The sequence below is a fragment of the Phialemonium atrogriseum genome, assembly GCF_030411735.1.
Source record: "Phialemonium atrogriseum strain 8032-3 unplaced genomic scaffold QBC33scaffold_1, whole genome shotgun sequence".
In the NCBI taxonomy this organism is placed as follows: domain Eukaryota; kingdom Fungi; phylum Ascomycota; class Sordariomycetes; order Cephalothecales; family Cephalothecaceae; genus Phialemonium; species Phialemonium atrogriseum.
This window is the reverse complement of record NW_026848138.1, coordinates 474,711-490,944: the sequence shown is the minus strand read 5'-3', so window position 1 is coordinate 490,944 and position 16,234 is coordinate 474,711. Positions and strand designations below refer to the sequence as shown.

The following is a 16,234-nucleotide window of genomic DNA, read 5'->3' as shown; positions in this document are numbered from 1 at the left end:
AGTTTGTATATAGGAATCGTCAAAGAAATAATCATGGAACAAGGCTGAAAACAGAGAAATTGATAAGTTCGAACAGGAATTTGGAGTCGGTGAGGTGGTTGTATGTTAGATTTCTGAAGCGAATAACTGACAACTGGAAATCTTCCTGGCACAAGTGGGTGGGTATCAACACCAAGGCCCGTGCGCCCCACACCCATCGGTCTGCAAGGATGAAAAACTCTGCACCAACAGAACAGGCAACAATTCAGGGACCTCAGAAAAACGTGAACCTTGACCCTCCAGAATCCTTACCACATCCCGCACCTACACAATGGCCAGCACTCAAAAGGACGCCGCAGCCATAGAGGCTGCGAAGGAGCTTGCAAATGTGCCCTGGTGCGATGACTACGAGAAGATGATATCCGGTGTCTTGTACGTAAATATCGGCCCTGGGCAGACAATTCAGGACTAACCGGGCTCACTAGGTACGATGCGCAAGCGCCAGAACTGGTTTCAGGGCGCTTTCGGGCCCGACAGTTCATGCACAAATACAACCATTATTTCCCTGATGGCGCCACCCCTGACTCGCTGGTCGCAGACAGGGAGACAATGCTGAAGGGAATATTCGGAAAAGTTGGGACCGGGGCGTTCATTGAACCGCCAGTCAACATTGACTACGGCTGCAATATCATTATTGGTGACGGCTTCTACTCAAACTTCAAGTACGAACTCTGTCACTCCCTCGTCACTGAACTCGCAACAACAGCGTGTCTGAGGCGCTAACCTATACCAGTCTCGTAATTCTGGACTGTGGCATAGTCACAATCGGTGATCGTGTCATGTTTGGACCATTTGTGTCGATATTTTCTGCAACTCACGAGACGGAGGTGCAGTCACGTCGGGACGGGATCGAGTACGCCAGGCCAGTGACCATCGGAGATGATTGTTGGATTGGTGGGAACACCACCATCATGCCTGGCGTGACGATCGGAAAGGGATGCACAATAGGTGCCAGCAGCGTGGTCACGAGAGACATTCCCGACTATTCTGTTGCGATCGGATCCCCAGCCAGGGTTGTGAAGACGGTCACTCCAGGCCCAGCTCCGGGCATATGACCGGGGGCAGGACAAGTCAGGATGAAGTCAACAAAGGCCCATTAAGAAATAACAAACTGGATGACTAGAATGGACCCGGTTGTTTGACGGAAGCGATGCTGCTTCACTCACCACTTGGGCACAGGACCGGTTCAGCACTTACGGTTGAGCTGGAAATCCCTAGTCAGTTGGGCAGGAATTATTCGAAACCACATCCATTGGATTCAGGTTCCGCTGCTGTTACTGTTTCCCCTCTCCCCTCTGAATCAACGACTAACCCCGGGATCCACCTATCATACCTAATATTGGGGGCATGGCGCCACACCCAGTTCCAATTTGCTAATGAAATCGTGGATAAGCGCCATTGGGGAAAACGAGGGGCCGAGGGATTTACTAGCAAAATATTCCCAAATAGCGCCCGTTCCCGGGGACCTTTATCGTTGCCATTAGATCATATTCGAGAAGAACGCAGGTTAAACTGCCCCTAAGCGGCCCGCGAGTTCTCAAGACCCCACCGCTACGATACGGAAATACGGAGCTAATCGAAGATGGCCGCCCCCACCGAAGAGGTGTATTTCAAACTGCCCCCTTACACCCGCCCAATCACGACGACGAAACCGGAGGCTCAGACTTGGTGCGAGTACGGTCTCACCTGGAGTTACTCCTTCAACCATGCCGAGTCGACGTGGTGTTTCGAGAAGGCAATTGCCATCGATCCCGAATGCGCCATGGCGCACTGGGGGTTGGCCTATTCCATAGGCCCGAACTACAACAAGCCCTGGAACAACTTTGACGACGGCGACCTCGAGAAGACCCTCCAGCGGAGCCACGAAGCGGTGCGGAAGGCCAAGTCTCTAGCGCCGAAAGTGACCGCCGTAGAACAGGGGCTCATCAACGCCCTCCAGTATCGCTACCCAAACGATCAAGGGCCCAAAGACGCCCTCGCGTCTTGGAATCTCGCCTACGCCCGGGCCATGAAAACAGTGCATGACGACTTCCCCGACGACCTCGACGTGGCCGCCCTCTACGCCGACGCCCTCATGAATCTGACACCCTGGGCCCTGTGGGATCTGCGCACCGGAGAGCCCGGCCCTGGATCGCAGGCCCTAGAGGTGCAGCGGGTTCTTGAGCGCGCCCTCGCACAGGACGGTGGCCACGACCACGCGGGCCTGCTGCACTTCTACGTCCACCTGACCGAGATGTCAACCGAGCCGGAGCGCGCCCTGGTGGCGGCGGACAACCTTCGCCGCATCGCCGCCGACGCCGGCCACCTGTCGCACATGCCCTCACACCTGGACATCCTTATCGGCGACTACCGGCGCGCCATGGCTGCCAATGCCGAGGCCCTCCGCGCCGATGCCAAGTTCGTCGCGCGCCGGGGTGACACGGGCTTCTACTCTGTGTACCGCATGCACAACTACCACTCGCTCATCTACGCGGCCATGTTCGCCGGCCAGTTCAAGGTCGCCATCGCCGCGACGGACGAGATGGAAGTAGCCATCACAGAGGACCAGCTCCGCATTCAGTCGCCACCCATGGCCGACTGGCTGGAGGTCTTCTGCGCCGTCCGCCCCCACGTGCTCATCCGCTTCGGCCGGTGGCAGGACATCAAGGACCTCCCGCTCCCGCTGGATCAAGACCTCTACTGCGTCACCACGGCGACCCTGCACTACGCCAAGGGCGTCGCCTGGGCCGCAACCGGTGATGTAGCCAAATCGACCGAGGAGCGCGAGCTCTTCCTGGCGGCCAAGGCGCGCGTCCCGGAGACGCGCATGGACTACCCCAACCGGTGCGTCGACATCCTCGCCGTCGCCGAGGCGATGCTGGACGGCGAGCTCGAGTACCGGCGCGGCGACGACGTCGAGGCGGCGTTCGCGCTCCTGCGGCGCGCCGTCGAGCTCGACGACGGCCTCGTCTACAGCGAGCCCTGGCCCTGGATGCAGCCGGCGCGCCACGCCCTCGCCGCGCTGCTGCTCGAGCAGGGCCGCGTCGGGGAGGCGGCCGAGGTCTACCGCGCCGACTTGGGGCTGAACGACACGCTGTTCCGGGCGCGCCATCATCCCAATAACATCTGGGCGCTGCACGGGTACCACGAGTGCGCGGTTAGGCTCGGGCTGCATGGCGAGGCCCGGATAATCCAGCAGCAGCTGAAGACGGCGCTGGCCTTTGCGGATGTGCCCATTGTGTCGTCTTGTTATTGCCGGCAGGGAGAGATCCAGGATGGGTCAGGGTCTCAAGTTAACAGCGTAGATAAATGCCATTAAGGGGGCTCAAAGCATGATTCGAACGAGTTTATATCATGACAGGATAACCTGGAAAGTAGGCCTAGGAAGCATCAAGCATCTAAGCACATATTGCATTGGGAACGCCTGAGCAATCCTCCGTATTTCTCTTATCATGTGGTTCGCACCTTAAAATTCCCTGACAAGGACAATTCCCACACCTTAGGTTAGGTTGTTATGACATGCCAAATCAAAAAGATGCCTTCCTGTCTGGAAGAGACTTGGCCCTACCTTAGGCTGTTTTACTGCCAAATGTTGACCACAAGTCAAGTCTGTATTTATTGTGTAGCAAGGAAGACAGTTTCCGTCAACTCTCAACTTCCTAAATTACCAGACAATCATTATCCATTACAAGGAATCATGGCAAGGAATTTTCGATGTGCTCCAGGCGGGCGACCCACTCGGGGCTATGATCCGGCGCTCCCGGAGTTTCGCCGGACCCGGAGCGGTCCGGCCGGACATAAACGGCAATCCGGCCGAGGCCGAACAAATACCGTCAGGCCGGAGGGAGGGACGGTGCCTATAAATTGCACCAAGAAGGTATATTCTGATTGACTTGTTGCTTCTTCCTCTCTCTCCTTCTCTCACACCAAGCCAACCACGCTCCCACTAAAATTGCAACCATTCCTCTGACACACCCCGGACAGCACCCTCCTCTAACCCCCCTAAACAACTATAATGATGGCCTCGGATAAGATCAAGGCTCTGACCGAGCAGCTAAACAACATCGCCAGGGAGATCCAAAGCGACACGACGCTTGGCCTCGAGTCCGATGTCGAGCAGCGCGCCAAGCTCATCGAGGCGACAAAGTCGATCCTCAACTCGGTAAAGCAGCCGACCGACGCATTCGTAGACCAGTCGGCGAGCATCTGCGAGCTCGCCGCCAGCCGCCTCTTCATCAAGTGGAAGGCTTTCGAGCAGATCCCCCTCGACCGGCCAATCACCTTCCAGGAGCTCGCATCTAAGCTCGATGCTGATGTGTCTCTCATAGGTGAGTTGGTCACGTCATGCCCGCGGTGAGGGGTGACTGATTTGCTAAATTTTGTATGAACAATTATAAAGCCCGCTTTGCTTCCGTGCTCGCTTCAACGGGCCTCTTGCAGCAGGTCGGGACCGACCAGATCGCCCACACGCAGAGATCTAAGCCGTACGCCACCGTGGAAGCGGCGCGCGCCATGACCCAGCTCCTGTAAGTGTCTTCACCCAAGCTTCCCCCCCCCCCCCCTCCCCTTCCCAGCAAGTAGATCCCACGCTAAACCGGCCAACTCCCCCTCGACAGCTTCGACGACCACCTCCCCACCCTCCTCGCCATGCCCGCCTACTTCGACGAGCACGGCCTGGCCGAGCCGACGGGCCGGCACGGCACCATCTTCGCCTTCGCGGCCGGGTCGCCCGACTCGACGGTGTGGGAGGTCATGAACCGCGAGCCCGCGCGGATGAGGGCCTTCATGCTGGGCATGGGGGCGCTGACGGAGGAGTACCCGATCGTGGGGAGCTACGACTTTGCCTGGGCCGCGGCCGCGAATGGCGACGACAGGGCCGTGCTTGTCGACGTTGGCGGGGGGAAGGGGCATGCTATCAAGGCTATTCGCGCCCAGACGCCGGGGCTGGAGGTAGGGAGGTGCGTGTTGGAGGATTTACCTGCTGTTATCGAGGGGGCGAGGGGGATGGATGATCCTGAGCTGAGGGGCGTGAGGATGGTGGGGATGGATTTCCATGCCGAGCAGCCGGTCAAAGGTATGTTTGCATGTCTTGCTATTGGAAGCCGGTGTGTGCGTGTCCCTGTTTCGCTAACTTGTCCTTTTCCCCTGCCAGGAGCCCTGATATACTACATCCGCCGGTGCCTGCACGACTACGGCGACGAGGAGTGCGTGGCAATTCTTAAGCGGCTGTCGGACGCCATGGCGTCGGATAGCAGGCTGCTCATCGTGGAGCAGGTGCTGGCCTCGCCGCCGTCGCCCTTCGCTGCCGTGGCTGACTTCTTCATGGCCACTATTGGCGGGAAGGAGAGGTCGCTGGCGGCATTCCAGGCGATCGTTTCTAAGGCTCAGCTGAAGATTCGGGAGGTCTACAGAAACCCGGGGACGGATGTGGCTACTATTGAATGCGTTAGAGAGTAAGGATGGGTGGGGAGGGGCACTTGTGCTTTGATGGATATTGTTTGAAGCAAAGTGAGTATCATAGCACCAACAGAACACTGGTTCTGTGGAGTGTTACTGGTCTATATTGGTAGCTACAATAGGTCTCTGTTGCCATTGGCCCAAATTGGTAGTTGAGCTTCGCACCTTCATGGGAGGTGATTCACTTCTGGAGTGCTGACATGTCCCTTGCCGGTTCGCAGATCAAGGGTACCTTAGGTAGATAAAGAAATTAAGTGACTTGGTACAATAACAACAGGGAGTGGTGTAATGGTCGGATGTGATGCTGACCGCCGCACCTATGACAGCCACCTCTGGGTCTCGTCTGAAGGCAGACATTCGATCCTTTACAACCACTCAATTTTTTTTACTTTTATTTTCAAATTTTCTCAAATTTTCTTTTTACCCTTTTGCTCCATGATATATATATTCATGATCTACCTACTGTAACCAAATATTTCCATGCCAGTATCTTGAAAGTGGGGATTAGGCTGCCACTTGCGTCGTCTGCTCCGTAGGGATGCATGTTTCATGCAGCAAATATTAGCAATGCATACAGCTGGGCGGGTAAATCGTCATTCTCGATAACGAGACAAATCACGTCCCCCTGTTGCCGCCCCTGTTGTGCCGAAGCATCGAGACCCACCCACACTGCTAGCGATGTCGACCAGTTGCTGATTGGACAGAACCGTTTCATCAGCATGCAGAAGGGTCGGCACACACTCGACTAGGAGGAGCTTAAATCAGCCTGCCCGGGGAGCCTTGTCGTAATTGACCACCCGTTCTTCCCCTCCATTCCACGTCGTAATATTTTTGCACCCCCTTCGTCACCTCCTCTCGTTGCTGGCAACTCCCGTGTCCTCATAATAGAGGTGATCGCGGCCTCGGCCTGCGACTCCCGCCGTTGGCTATTCCATGTTCCTGCGGCAGTGACATCGTGTGTTCCCTTGGGACTACCTAAATCCCGCAAATTCCACCCGAGTACCACGATTGACGGCCATCGGAAACGACGGAACCTCGGAGCAGCTTGACCAGGAAATTCCTACGTGGCTAGTTGTTGGCACAAAGAGTTCCATGGTGCACCGTAGCGGCTCGGTGGACGATGCGCTCTGTGGAAATGACGCTGTCCGGGCAGTTCTCTACACGTTTGCAGGCAAAGGTTGGCAAATGACCGGCAAGGGTGCTCCAGGGTCGTGGATGGTTGCGGAGGGTGAAGCCGCCAGGCAACTTATCCCGATCTCCAAGGTTGCTGTAGTCGACACAGCGCCGAAATCACATCATGGCGGTGTTCTTGTCCCTCGGACTTCGGAACACTGGGAGCTGCATAAGCAGGCGATTGAGGATCTCTACCTCAGGCAAAACAAGAGGCTCCAGGATGTCATGGACATTATGGCGGAGGAATATCAATTCAGAGCGACGTCAGTACCGCCAGACTACCGCATGAGACATGTTAACTAAACTGCAGGTTCGTACAGAAGCCGCATGTACAAGCGCCAATTCGCGAAGTGGAAGTGGACGAAATACAACATCCAGAGCTCCTCCGGCGCTCCGCCGACCGGGCAGGCATTCCGGGGGGCGTTCGACAAGTCTTGCAAGAGGCTCCGAGCATCGAAACGAAGCCCGTCCCCACGCTCGGACGGAGCAGATATGAAGTTCATAGCTCCCAACACCTCAGCAATAAACCGCCGTCCAGGAACCGACTCTCCGAGTCTGACCCGCTATTCGCCCGAACCAGATGACCTCACGAGCCTCAGATGTGGATTGATGCTGACTGTCCGAGAGTACCTCAAGGCTTCTCACAATGGATCCCAAGCAGTCCCCACGAAGGCGAAAGAGTTTACCATTGGCTGCGACTCATGGCATCTCGTCGGGCTGTTGGACCTTGCGCTTGACAAACTGCGAGGCGAGCAGTGTGACGTTGGCGGACGGCTTTTGCGGCACATCTTCCGCGACATTGGCAAATCACTCAATGGCATATGCCTACAAACCTCGTTCGGCCTTTGCCTTCAAATGCCAGATTACATTCTGCGGCACGGTCGTCTCGATATCCTCATGATTTACCTCACTTACCTCACTGACCTCTGCCGCCTGCGGCTGCCCAACCATCCACTTACATTGATTGTCGGGATGCTCAAGGACCTCGGCAACGCTTTCCCCGCATGCCTCCCCCTCTGCCTCGGCACTCTTTCTCAGGTCTGGGTAGACGACCTTGGGGTACTTCGCGGACCTATTGACATCCACGTGCTCAGCGCAAGGTATCAAGTGCAGGTAGCCAAGGAAAACTCCGACAGCGGCGGGGCCGACGTTACCGCGGCGTCACATCTCATCTCGGACTTCGGGCTGCTCCTCCGAGAGGCGACCGACGCCGCCGACCCGACAGTCCTCTTCCTCGAGGACCAGATCCTCCACCTGCAGTGGCGCTTCGACGCCTACGAGGAGGACTTTGTGCCGCGGTCCCGGAACGCAATCACGAACCTGCTCCACAAGCACGACGCCCTGCCGTTCGCGCGGTGGCCCCAGCAGGACCTGCTGGTGTACCAGCGGTGCCACCTGCGGCTGATGGAGTTCCTGTACCGCACGGGCCGGCTGGACGAGGCGCACGTGGTGGCGACGAGGGCGATCGAGGCGACCGACGACAGCATGCGGCTGCGCTGGTCGGGCTACCTTGAGCAGCTGCTGAGGTGGATGGACAGGCACGCCGACGCGGACGAGGTGGGCCGCCGGTGGGGCGAGTTGCCGCTGCTCGGGGAGCTCGAGAGAGAGGACCGGGATGAGCTGTCAGGTATCCCCGCCCTGTCTGACTGAGAGAAGTCGGCTGCTGCGTCATCGAGACTGGGTGTTCTGGGTGCCCGGAGACGAGACAAAGAAGATGACCAAGCCTGACGCAAACTTTGGATGGGCATACGGATGCGCATTTGCTGCTCTCTGTTTGGCTTTAGTTGGTTAATGATGGCTAGATTTGACGTCCCTTCGAATGGTCAGTGAGTGTGTGATTGAGCAACGCTATACGCACTAGGTGTGGAAGATTAGGGTTGGCCCTGAAGGCTTCATGTGAACCTCTGGATGTATCTAGAATCCAATAATGGCTCCCATGCTAGAGACGGGAATCAGCGACATACCTAGGTACTCTAACTAAAGACTTGTCGATAAGTTCTCGGTGATTAAGACGGCACAAAGCCACCAACTGAATCACTGGGGGATATCGTGAATCCCTTGACGAGGATCCCTATCCTTCTACCTCGAGGTGCATAAATTCTTTCCTCGTCCTCTCTTCCTTTGCAAGTGGACTTCCTCTCCTCCTCTCGTCCTTTGCGAGTGGACTTCCTCTCCTTTTGGTACGCCCTTTTGGTACGCCATTTGGGTGCACCGTTTCAGTACGCCCTTGCAGTACACCTTTTCTGCGCGCTCTCTCGTTGCGACTTTCGTAACACCTTTTACTTGCGTTTCTTGCGGTACACTTTTTCGTTACACCATTCCCGTCGCTCACAGTCGCCTCAGGACCGGTCCACCGATCGAACCACCGAGATGGGAGAAGCGAAGGATCCTCTCGCCGAGGCGCGGGCTAGGTTCCCGCATTGCTTCATTCAAGCTCGTCGCTGGTGGGATCCGTTCCCGCGCCAGGGCATGCTTCCGTGGGATGCCAATTACGCCAAGACAGTCGGCGACAAAGTCTGGAAGCTCTACTGCGACGGTGTCCCTTTCTACACCAAGGAGACCATCCAGTATCTGGAGATTCAGATCAGCAACTACCTGGCGTTCCAGTTAATTGACGGGGTCCGCTATCAGACCGAGGAATACAATGTTCCCGGCCTAGATGGGGAGCAGCATTTGCTGGAGGTTCCCTGGGGGACGGTCGTGGACGTGGTGAACAACTTGTCCATGTTGTAGTAAGTTTTCTTCCCGTCACCCTTTCCCGGCCTCGCCTCCGTCCCGAACGTCGGGCTAATAAAGCATCACAGCCTCTCCCCCATCGTCAAGTTCACCTCCATTCAGGGTCTCGCTATGCCATACCAGAGAGACTGGGACGCCCGAAAGGCCTTCCTACCCGCGCACGTCACTAACTGGTGCATCCGGACTGACCTGCCACCCACGCCCGTCCTGCCAGTCAACCCCACCGAGCTAATTACGGAATACCGACGACGAACCGTCGAGCAGGTGCACGCCGATGTGGAGCGACGAGTGCGCGCCACCACGGAGAGCGACGAGTGGAAGGAACTGAACGCGGCGATGCTGGTGGCCGGCCTGACGCCGAACGTCGACATGTTCCGCAAGGTCCTGATCTTCATGGATAGCGACATCATGCGCGTCTGCTCCACGTGGGCCGAGGCCGACCTGACGGTTCTCGCCTTCGCCATCGCCTTCTCGCGCCTCGTCCAGGCCAACAGCAGCCCGGCGCCCGACAGCGCCAACACGATGCCGGTGTGCGTCTCCGAGAGCACGAGTGAGACGCCGCTGTCGCGCGACCCGGTCGCGCGCGAGCTGTTCCGGCGCCTCGGCGTCGCCGTCATAGCCTCCGACGCCCGCCTGCTCCTCGAGGTCGACGAGTGCAGCGTCGTCGTGGAGCGCGGCATCAGCGAGGTGCCGCTGCGCCAGATCATCGCCGACTTCTCCATGCCGAAGGCCGACAACAACGGGCCGTACGTCGGCCCCCCCATGATTGTGCGTCCGGCCTTGCGGGACGATGTGGATGACTTCGAGGTCTACAATACTGGGGTGCAGTGCATGCCTGAGCCGTGAGTTGCATTTCTCTGAATATATAGCCCTTACCTACCTACTTATATCCAGGTTCCCCAGTTTCCAGCACTGTTGCTAACCCTTCGTCACGACGTCCCCCAATCAAAGTCTCCACTACAGCAACCCCGACTCGCCGCGCACCCGAGCCATGATGAAAGAATACCATCCCGTCAAGCCGTTCGACCCACACAACGTTCTCGAGACGACGACCATCTACCTCCGCAAGGTCCCCGAGGGTGTTGCCGAGCTGTTTCGAGCCGATCCGACCAGCCTCATCGTCGGGCCCGTCTCGGCCGGTGGTGGAGGGGCGGAAGGCGGCGTCCTGAAGGAGCAGGGCCTGGAGCAGAAGCAGCACGAGATGCCCGCCGAGGGAGGTCCCGGTGCGGAAGTCGACGGCCTGCCTCTCGTTGAGGACGAGAATGAGGCTGAGAATAAGAATGAACAGGCATTTGGGATGGAGGGGGAGCTGAAGATAGAGGGGGGGATGGGTGCCTAAGCAGATAGGTATCTGTGCACCCTAGCAGGAACGATCCATCCCATTCTAGCAGGAACAATCCACCCATTGCTGGGTTCGGAAGGCACTCATTGCGGTTACTCGGCATGCAAGGAGACGCGATTGGCAGAAAGATATCTGCGTACCTACCTAGAGCCTGGAATAAAATTGGCCTTCCCTTCAAATTCGCTTTTTCTTTGCCACCGACGTTTATTTCTTTGCTTCTCCAATATCCCCTGGGAATGAACACCCTATTATCGCCAGTTTTTGCTGTAGACAGGCCAAAGAAAAGTGAAAGGACTGGAAGAGCGATTTGAGAGGACGTCTGAAAGGGAAAATGCGGTGAGAATTCAAAGGACCAAGACAATAACTAATTAATACAATAACCAATGACAGCAAACGGGTGATGCTCGGGCTCATTCCTCCTCCACTCTCACGCCATTTTCCTGCTTGACAGCCGCTGCCTTCCTCGTCCTTCCCGTCGATGCATGACCTCGCTTCCGGCCCAGCCTCACCCGCGACTGAACACGCCCTGTAGACGATGGCGATGGCTTGGCCTGCGCGCCGCGTTTCTTCTTCCTCTCGACCGCCTTCCTCCAGTCAAATGCAGCCGGGTCGTAACGCGGCGGATGGGTCATTTGGAGATACTCATAGTCATGTAGGTCTATCATCCTCAGATACGGTCGCTGGCATTCCAGCCGGGCCCGCGGCCGGAGGCGGTCGAGCACCACCCCCTCGGGGTCGCCGTATGCGCGAAGCGTGCACTTCTTCGGCGCCGGTGCGTCGCCGGGTATCCAGGACCACTCCGTTTCGTTCCACCAGTCGATCATCTCCTGGAGACTGTACAGATCGTAGGCCGCCATGCTCGCCCACTCCCAGGCCGGCCGGATACCCGAGTCCGGGCCGAAGACGTGCGGCGTCGTCCGAGCGTGGCTGAGATCGACGAGCACCCCGTTGACGAATTGGGCGTCTGATATGTCGCGGACGACGATGCCACATCTGTGGAGTTTGTGGAGGTTCTTCAGGATCCGCCGGAACGACCTGCCCTGGGCGATCATGTCTGTCCGAAAATCCGGGGCTGCCTCGATCCAGTCCTTCACGATGGCCATGATAGGCGGGCCCGTGTTCCCGACCCTACAGAGCACGAGGTCGACGCCTTCGATGGCGTACATCGATCTCGGATCGTCGAAGCGGCCCGGCATCGCGCCCCGGATCTTCTGTTCGACCGCCTCGGTCATGTCGATGTTGACGTAGCCGTATACCCTGACTGCGGCGTGCTCGCAGTCCATCTCCTTGAGACGGCCAAAGGCGCGACACTCTGCATTGAACGGGGCCAGATGCAGGATCATGGCTTTCTCTCCCACCAAGGGTTTAAAGTGGTCTATCTCTTCAGTTCCGAGCACGATCTTGAGGGATTCGGGGAAAAACTAGTTAGACAATACATCAGCACATCTGGCAACCGGCGCGCTGGAAGACTGCACTTACGATCTTGATAGCGTACAGCTTGCCCTTTATAGCTGCTTTTACCACAGCACTATGGTGGCCATCCTCGATAACCGCGAGCCATTGGCAGTCAGGACCGACAACATCGAAGGGGCAAGGCTCCAGCTTTGGCCCTTCGCAGTCAGGGAGTGGCTTGAGAGCAGGCATTGCAACGAGGGGTTGGTGATGGGACAAGAAGAAAGAATAATGGAAAGGGTGTGCGGCCTTGAGAGGTTTGTGGCAGACTCGCTGGGGATTGACTAAGACCTGGCGTGACACGGGTGATACGGAACTTCTGGTGCAAAACTCATGACATGTCAAAGTGTATGAAACGTGGGTGGAAGCGACCTTAAGGGCTGCCCAAGGGTGTGGGCTTTCAGTACCCAGGCCCGTTCGACGAGATTCCACGAAACGTTGGTGGGGGGGGGAGACTAGACAAAGAGAAATAACATTTCACAGGCTCAACATTGAACTAGCTACGAGGACAACAAAGCTACCACAGGTTCCCGTGGAATGGGTTGGAACCCACTGCTTTGCCCTACGAAGCGCAGTTCTTTATTGTCTAGTATTGGCAAAGGGGGTTTGAGGTTGACTAACACAAAACAGAATCTTTCCCAAATGCCAGCCCGGTGGGGTCGCCGCGCCAACATGACGCTCTCTTGCGTTGCAAGCTGCCAGCGCATCTGCGTCCGGAGATTGGTATGGGGCTCAGGTGGCTTGCAAGAGGCGGCCAAGTCTTTGGGTGCCTGATACCGGCGTCCGTATATTAGGGGGCAGAAATTGACAAGAATATTAGCACCGACCTGAATAATAAAGGATTCAAGTTAAATTTATGATAGAAATCCCACAAATCAGCCCCTTTCTCGTTATTCTGCTTCGACCTAAGGCATGGCGTTCTCGTACCGCCCGATTTCTTTATCTCCACGCCTCATGGTGACTGCCTACGACAGACTAGAATGGAGCATCGCGGATCATGAGCAGAGAACCGTTTTGAGGAGGGGAGACGAGGTGTTTTGGAGCAGTGACGATAAACATGGCGAAGGATTGACAGACGTCAAGTATATAGCACCATGTCCCTGCCGTGAATTTGGCTCGGCCGCCTTGTCCATGATCTTCTACAAAAACCAAATCATCATTACACATTTCTGTCAGCTACTCTGCTCCAATTTATCGATATCTTCGCCATTGCCTCCTCAGTCGTCGAGCCCTAATTCAGCCACGATGCCATTGATCCCGGGTTCCGTCCACGACATGCTGGCCCGACCCCACCCAGTGCTCCGGGAGAACTCAAAGCATGCCGTGAACAAGAATTCGACGAAGTGGGAACACATGACCCATTTTCACCTCTCGCACTGGAAGGATTTCACCTTTGTGAACTTATACAACGCCTTCAGCCACATCCTCCGCCGACCGGTCGGCGAGGGGCAGTTCCCAGGCGCAGCCCTGCCATCCAGCTACAACGTCCAGCACAAATCGGAGGTCAAGTCCGTCAGCTCCACCTATCTGGAGACGCTCCTCCACGCCCCCATCGTCGAGGGTGTTAGCGTTCTGCGCGAGAGTTCGCCGCCCAGCCACATCCCCTCGGTCACCATCATGTCGAATCAGCTGGTCCATACGGGCGAACCCAGGTTCCAGAGCAGCCTGAGCTTTCTCGCCGAGAGCAACCCCCGGGCCAACCTAGTCGTCAGCTGCACCCGGCTGGCGCAGGCGTGGCACTCGGACGACATCATATTCCTGTTGAATGGAGATAAGAACATGAACCCGATGCGCCAGGTCGCCTCGTACGGCGTCCACGGAGACACGCGCTACGCCTTCATCCTGACCAACGAGGAGGTGGTCGTGGTACGGTTCTTCCGCTCCGACGACCCCGAGACCAGCCACCAGTGCAGGGCGGAGTGGCGGTCCATCCCCTGGGACGCGTCGGGCGAGAGGGTCCTGACGCCCGCGTTGGCCATCTGGTTTCTGGTCATGATGAGCCTACACCGCGAGCATCGCCCCATCCGGACGCGCCGGGAGACATTGCCTGTCAACCTCTGGTGGACCGAGACGGGCGACAAGGGAGAGGTCACGTACACGCACCACCTCTCGCTGCGCAAGACCGATACCCGCCCTCCTGGAGCGGAGTTTCGAGACAGGCCGTCTGAGTAGCCGACGGGATGGTTTTCTGGGCTGTTGGTCCCGTAACATTCGGATTCAACATATACACGGTGTACGACGTATTTCCCTTGTTCTGGTCCAAGAGGCCCGGGATGGCGCATGGAGGGGTACTTATGAAGGTCAATAGAAGGATAGACGTGGGCAAGGGGCTACTGGATATTGGAGCTTGGATTCTGCATAGTCTGCATAGTAGAGTATATTATAGATGCGTGTCCAGCATGAAAACGCCCCAAGATTCCCAACTTTCTGCGAAATTCATCCCTCCCACCCCCCCTCCCCCCCCAAATACAACTGCGCAGTTCCACTCTAGATCGCCGAATGAAGGAGACTCTTCCCCACCACAATGTCCGGCAGCCTCGGCAAGAAGAAATTCCCACCCTTGACCATCGCCACGAGGAAGCCCGGCACCTTGAACCACCCCATCTGGCCCGTCCCCTTCTTCTTCCCCACCGTCACAAAGATCATCAACCTCCCAGACGGCTTGTACTCAGCCACCCCCGCCCCTGTCCCCGCCAACACGGCGTCCAGGTTCGCCGCCAGGTGAACAACCTGCGGCTCGACCACATTCGCCACCTTGGCCTCGACATCAGCCGCGTCGCCGAGCGCCCACACGTCATCCAGCCCCCGCACCCGCAACGTAGGTCCCACGCGCACACTCCCGCCCCCGTCCAGCAACTCCGCCGGCACAAACGACGTGTTGGGCCGCACCCCGTACGTCGGCAGGAACAGGTCGACCGCGAGCGTCGCGCCGCTAGACAGCGTCAGCGTCGTCTTCTTCTTCTCCTCCTCCCCCTCGGCGGCTGCGGCGACGCCCACCACCCTCGCCCCGCGCACAACCTCGACGCCCAGCCCCTCCAGCGCCGCCTCGGCCGCCCGCCCGACAGACGCTGAACACCCCGGCAGGGCGTGCTCGCCCGCGGCGACGAGGACGATGCGCTTGGAGCGCCCGTACCGCGCGCCCAGCTCGCCGGCGACCTCGACGCCCGTCGGGCCGGCGCCGGCGACGGCGATGGACGATGCGGCTGCGATGGAGGCGCGGAGGGCGTGCAGGCGGGCGGTGGTGGCGGCGTGGGTGGCGAGGGGCTTGAAGGGGAGGTCGGGCGGGGTGGAGGAGCCTGTTGCGATGACGAGGTGGGTGTATGGGATGGTGCGGGGGGATTCTCCTCCGTCGTTGTTGTTGGGCTGGATCTGGACGGTTTTGGTGGTCGGGTCGAGGGCTGTGGCGGTGCCGAGGATGAATTCGAACTGTGAGGCGGGGAACCTGGCGAAACCGGGCTCGAGGGCCTGGAAGAGCGTGTCGTCGGGGATCTCGTCGGGCAGAATGCCGCGGACGGAGGCGATATTCCAGTATAGGTGCGAGGAGGCGCTGACGAGGACGACTTTGAGGTCCTTGGCCTTGGGGACTGTGTACTTGAGCAGCTTGTGCGCCGTGGCTACGCCGGCGATGCCGCCGCCGAGGATGACGACTTGCTTGGGCATCGGGGGCGGGGTGATGGGGGGTGTCGTCGGGTGTTGGGGTGTATCCAAGGGGGACTGAGATGAGGGCGGTGGGTCCGAAAAACTCGTAGGCGGGTCGTTGTAGCTGGTAAGATTGGTGGAAATATCACATTCGAACCCAGGTTGGGGTGGGAAGAGTCAAGCAGGAGGAGGACACATGGAAGAGAGACACACACAATCTTTTACATCGAACAATTTAAATCTCCCCTGCATGGTATCGACTGCTCAACGATGCAGCTAAACCTTAACTATCCGTCGTTCGGCCGACGGCGAAAGCGGGCAATGGCCCTCGAAATGCGATCGGTAACCAATGAGGACTCCGGATTTGCGGTAGTCATTTCCTTTTTGGGGTCCACTAAGCCTTGGCCGAACCCCCGG

The 16,234-nt window shown here is 57.8% G+C and overlaps 8 protein-coding genes across 8 annotated transcripts; 6 read left to right on the top strand and 2 right to left on the bottom strand.

Moving 5' to 3' along the window:
* The first annotated feature begins 235 nt into the window (after positions 1-235).
* On the top strand, positions 236-1,358 carry QBC33DRAFT_2824 (trimeric LpxA-like protein). The gene is made up of 3 exons (XM_060423260.1): positions 236-411; positions 465-701; positions 773-1,358. Exons 1-3 carry the CDS (start codon positions 311-313, stop codon positions 1,092-1,094), a joined length of 660 nt encoding a protein of 219 aa, XP_060288471.1. The 5' UTR covers positions 236-310; the 3' UTR covers positions 1,095-1,358.
* On the top strand, positions 1,359-3,337 carry QBC33DRAFT_582746 (uncharacterized protein; the record flags this gene model as incomplete). Its single annotated transcript, XM_060431359.1, has 1 exon — positions 1,359-3,337. Exon 1 carries the CDS (start codon positions 1,622-1,624, stop codon positions 3,335-3,337), a length of 1,716 nt encoding a protein of 571 aa, XP_060288470.1. The 5' UTR covers positions 1,359-1,621.
* A 601-nt stretch (positions 3,338-3,938) lies between these two features.
* On the top strand, positions 3,939-5,838 carry QBC33DRAFT_2813 (Sterigmatocystin 8-O-methyltransferase). The gene is made up of 3 exons (XM_060423239.1): positions 3,939-4,346; positions 4,418-4,544; positions 4,635-5,838. Exons 1-3 carry the CDS (start codon positions 4,034-4,036, stop codon positions 5,473-5,475), a joined length of 1,281 nt encoding a protein of 426 aa, XP_060288469.1. The 5' UTR covers positions 3,939-4,033; the 3' UTR covers positions 5,476-5,838.
* Positions 5,839-6,282: 444 nt separating this feature from the next.
* Positions 6,283-8,716, top strand: QBC33DRAFT_520654 (uncharacterized protein; the record flags this gene model as incomplete). The annotated part of the gene is made up of 2 exons (XM_060426394.1): positions 6,283-6,911; positions 6,969-8,716. Coding segments are annotated over exons 1-2 (1,670 nt in total), but the record flags the coding sequence as incomplete, so codon positions are not given.
* A 302-nt stretch (positions 8,717-9,018) lies between these two features.
* Positions 9,019-10,723, top strand: QBC33DRAFT_582740 (uncharacterized protein; the record flags this gene model as incomplete). Its single annotated transcript, XM_060431358.1, has 3 exons — positions 9,019-9,377; positions 9,453-10,226; positions 10,336-10,723. 3 exons carry the CDS (start codon positions 9,019-9,021, stop codon positions 10,721-10,723), a joined length of 1,521 nt encoding a protein of 506 aa, XP_060288467.1.
* Positions 10,724-11,136: 413 nt separating this feature from the next.
* On the bottom strand, positions 11,137-12,370 carry QBC33DRAFT_553706 (kinetochore Sim4 complex subunit FTA2-domain-containing protein; the record flags this gene model as incomplete). The annotated part of the gene is made up of 2 exons (XM_060429437.1): positions 11,137-12,147; positions 12,206-12,370. 2 exons carry the CDS (start codon positions 12,368-12,370, stop codon positions 11,137-11,139), a joined length of 1,176 nt encoding a protein of 391 aa, XP_060288466.1.
* Positions 12,371-13,423: 1,053 nt separating this feature from the next.
* On the top strand, positions 13,424-14,350 carry QBC33DRAFT_582734 (uncharacterized protein; the record flags this gene model as incomplete). The annotated part of the gene is made up of 1 exon (XM_060431357.1): positions 13,424-14,350. One exon carries the CDS (start codon positions 13,424-13,426, stop codon positions 14,348-14,350), a length of 927 nt encoding a protein of 308 aa, XP_060288465.1.
* Positions 14,351-14,639: 289 nt separating this feature from the next.
* On the bottom strand, positions 14,640-16,078 carry QBC33DRAFT_582732 (FAD/NAD(P)-binding domain-containing protein). The gene has a single exon (XM_060431356.1). The coding sequence runs from the start codon at positions 15,836-15,838 to the stop codon at positions 14,666-14,668; it is 1,173 nt and encodes a 390-aa protein (XP_060288464.1). The 5' UTR covers positions 15,839-16,078; the 3' UTR covers positions 14,640-14,665.
* Between the last annotated feature and the right edge of the window lie 156 nt (positions 16,079-16,234).

Excerpts from the sequence above, each read along its gene's own strand:
- QBC33DRAFT_2824 (XM_060423260.1), top strand. The coding sequence starts at position 311 with ATGGCCAGCACTCAAAAGGACGCCGCAGCCATAGAGGCTGCGAAGGAG. Across the intron at positions 412-464 it reads AAGATGATATCCGGTGTCTT|GTACGATGCGCAAGCGCCAG; the intron begins GTACGTAAATAT and ends CGGGCTCACTAG. Across the intron at positions 702-772 it reads GGCTTCTACTCAAACTTCAA|TCTCGTAATTCTGGACTGTG; the intron begins GTACGAACTCTG and ends AACCTATACCAG.
- QBC33DRAFT_582732 (XM_060431356.1), bottom strand. The coding sequence starts at position 15,838 with ATGCCCAAGCAAGTCGTCATCCTCGGCGGCGGCATCGCCGGCGTAGCC.
- QBC33DRAFT_2813 (XM_060423239.1), top strand. The coding sequence starts at position 4,034 with ATGATGGCCTCGGATAAGATCAAGGCTCTGACCGAGCAGCTAAACAAC. Across the intron at positions 4,347-4,417 it reads TGCTGATGTGTCTCTCATAG|CCCGCTTTGCTTCCGTGCTC; the intron begins GTGAGTTGGTCA and ends ACAATTATAAAG. Across the intron at positions 4,545-4,634 it reads CGCGCCATGACCCAGCTCCT|CTTCGACGACCACCTCCCCA; the intron begins GTAAGTGTCTTC and ends CCCCCTCGACAG.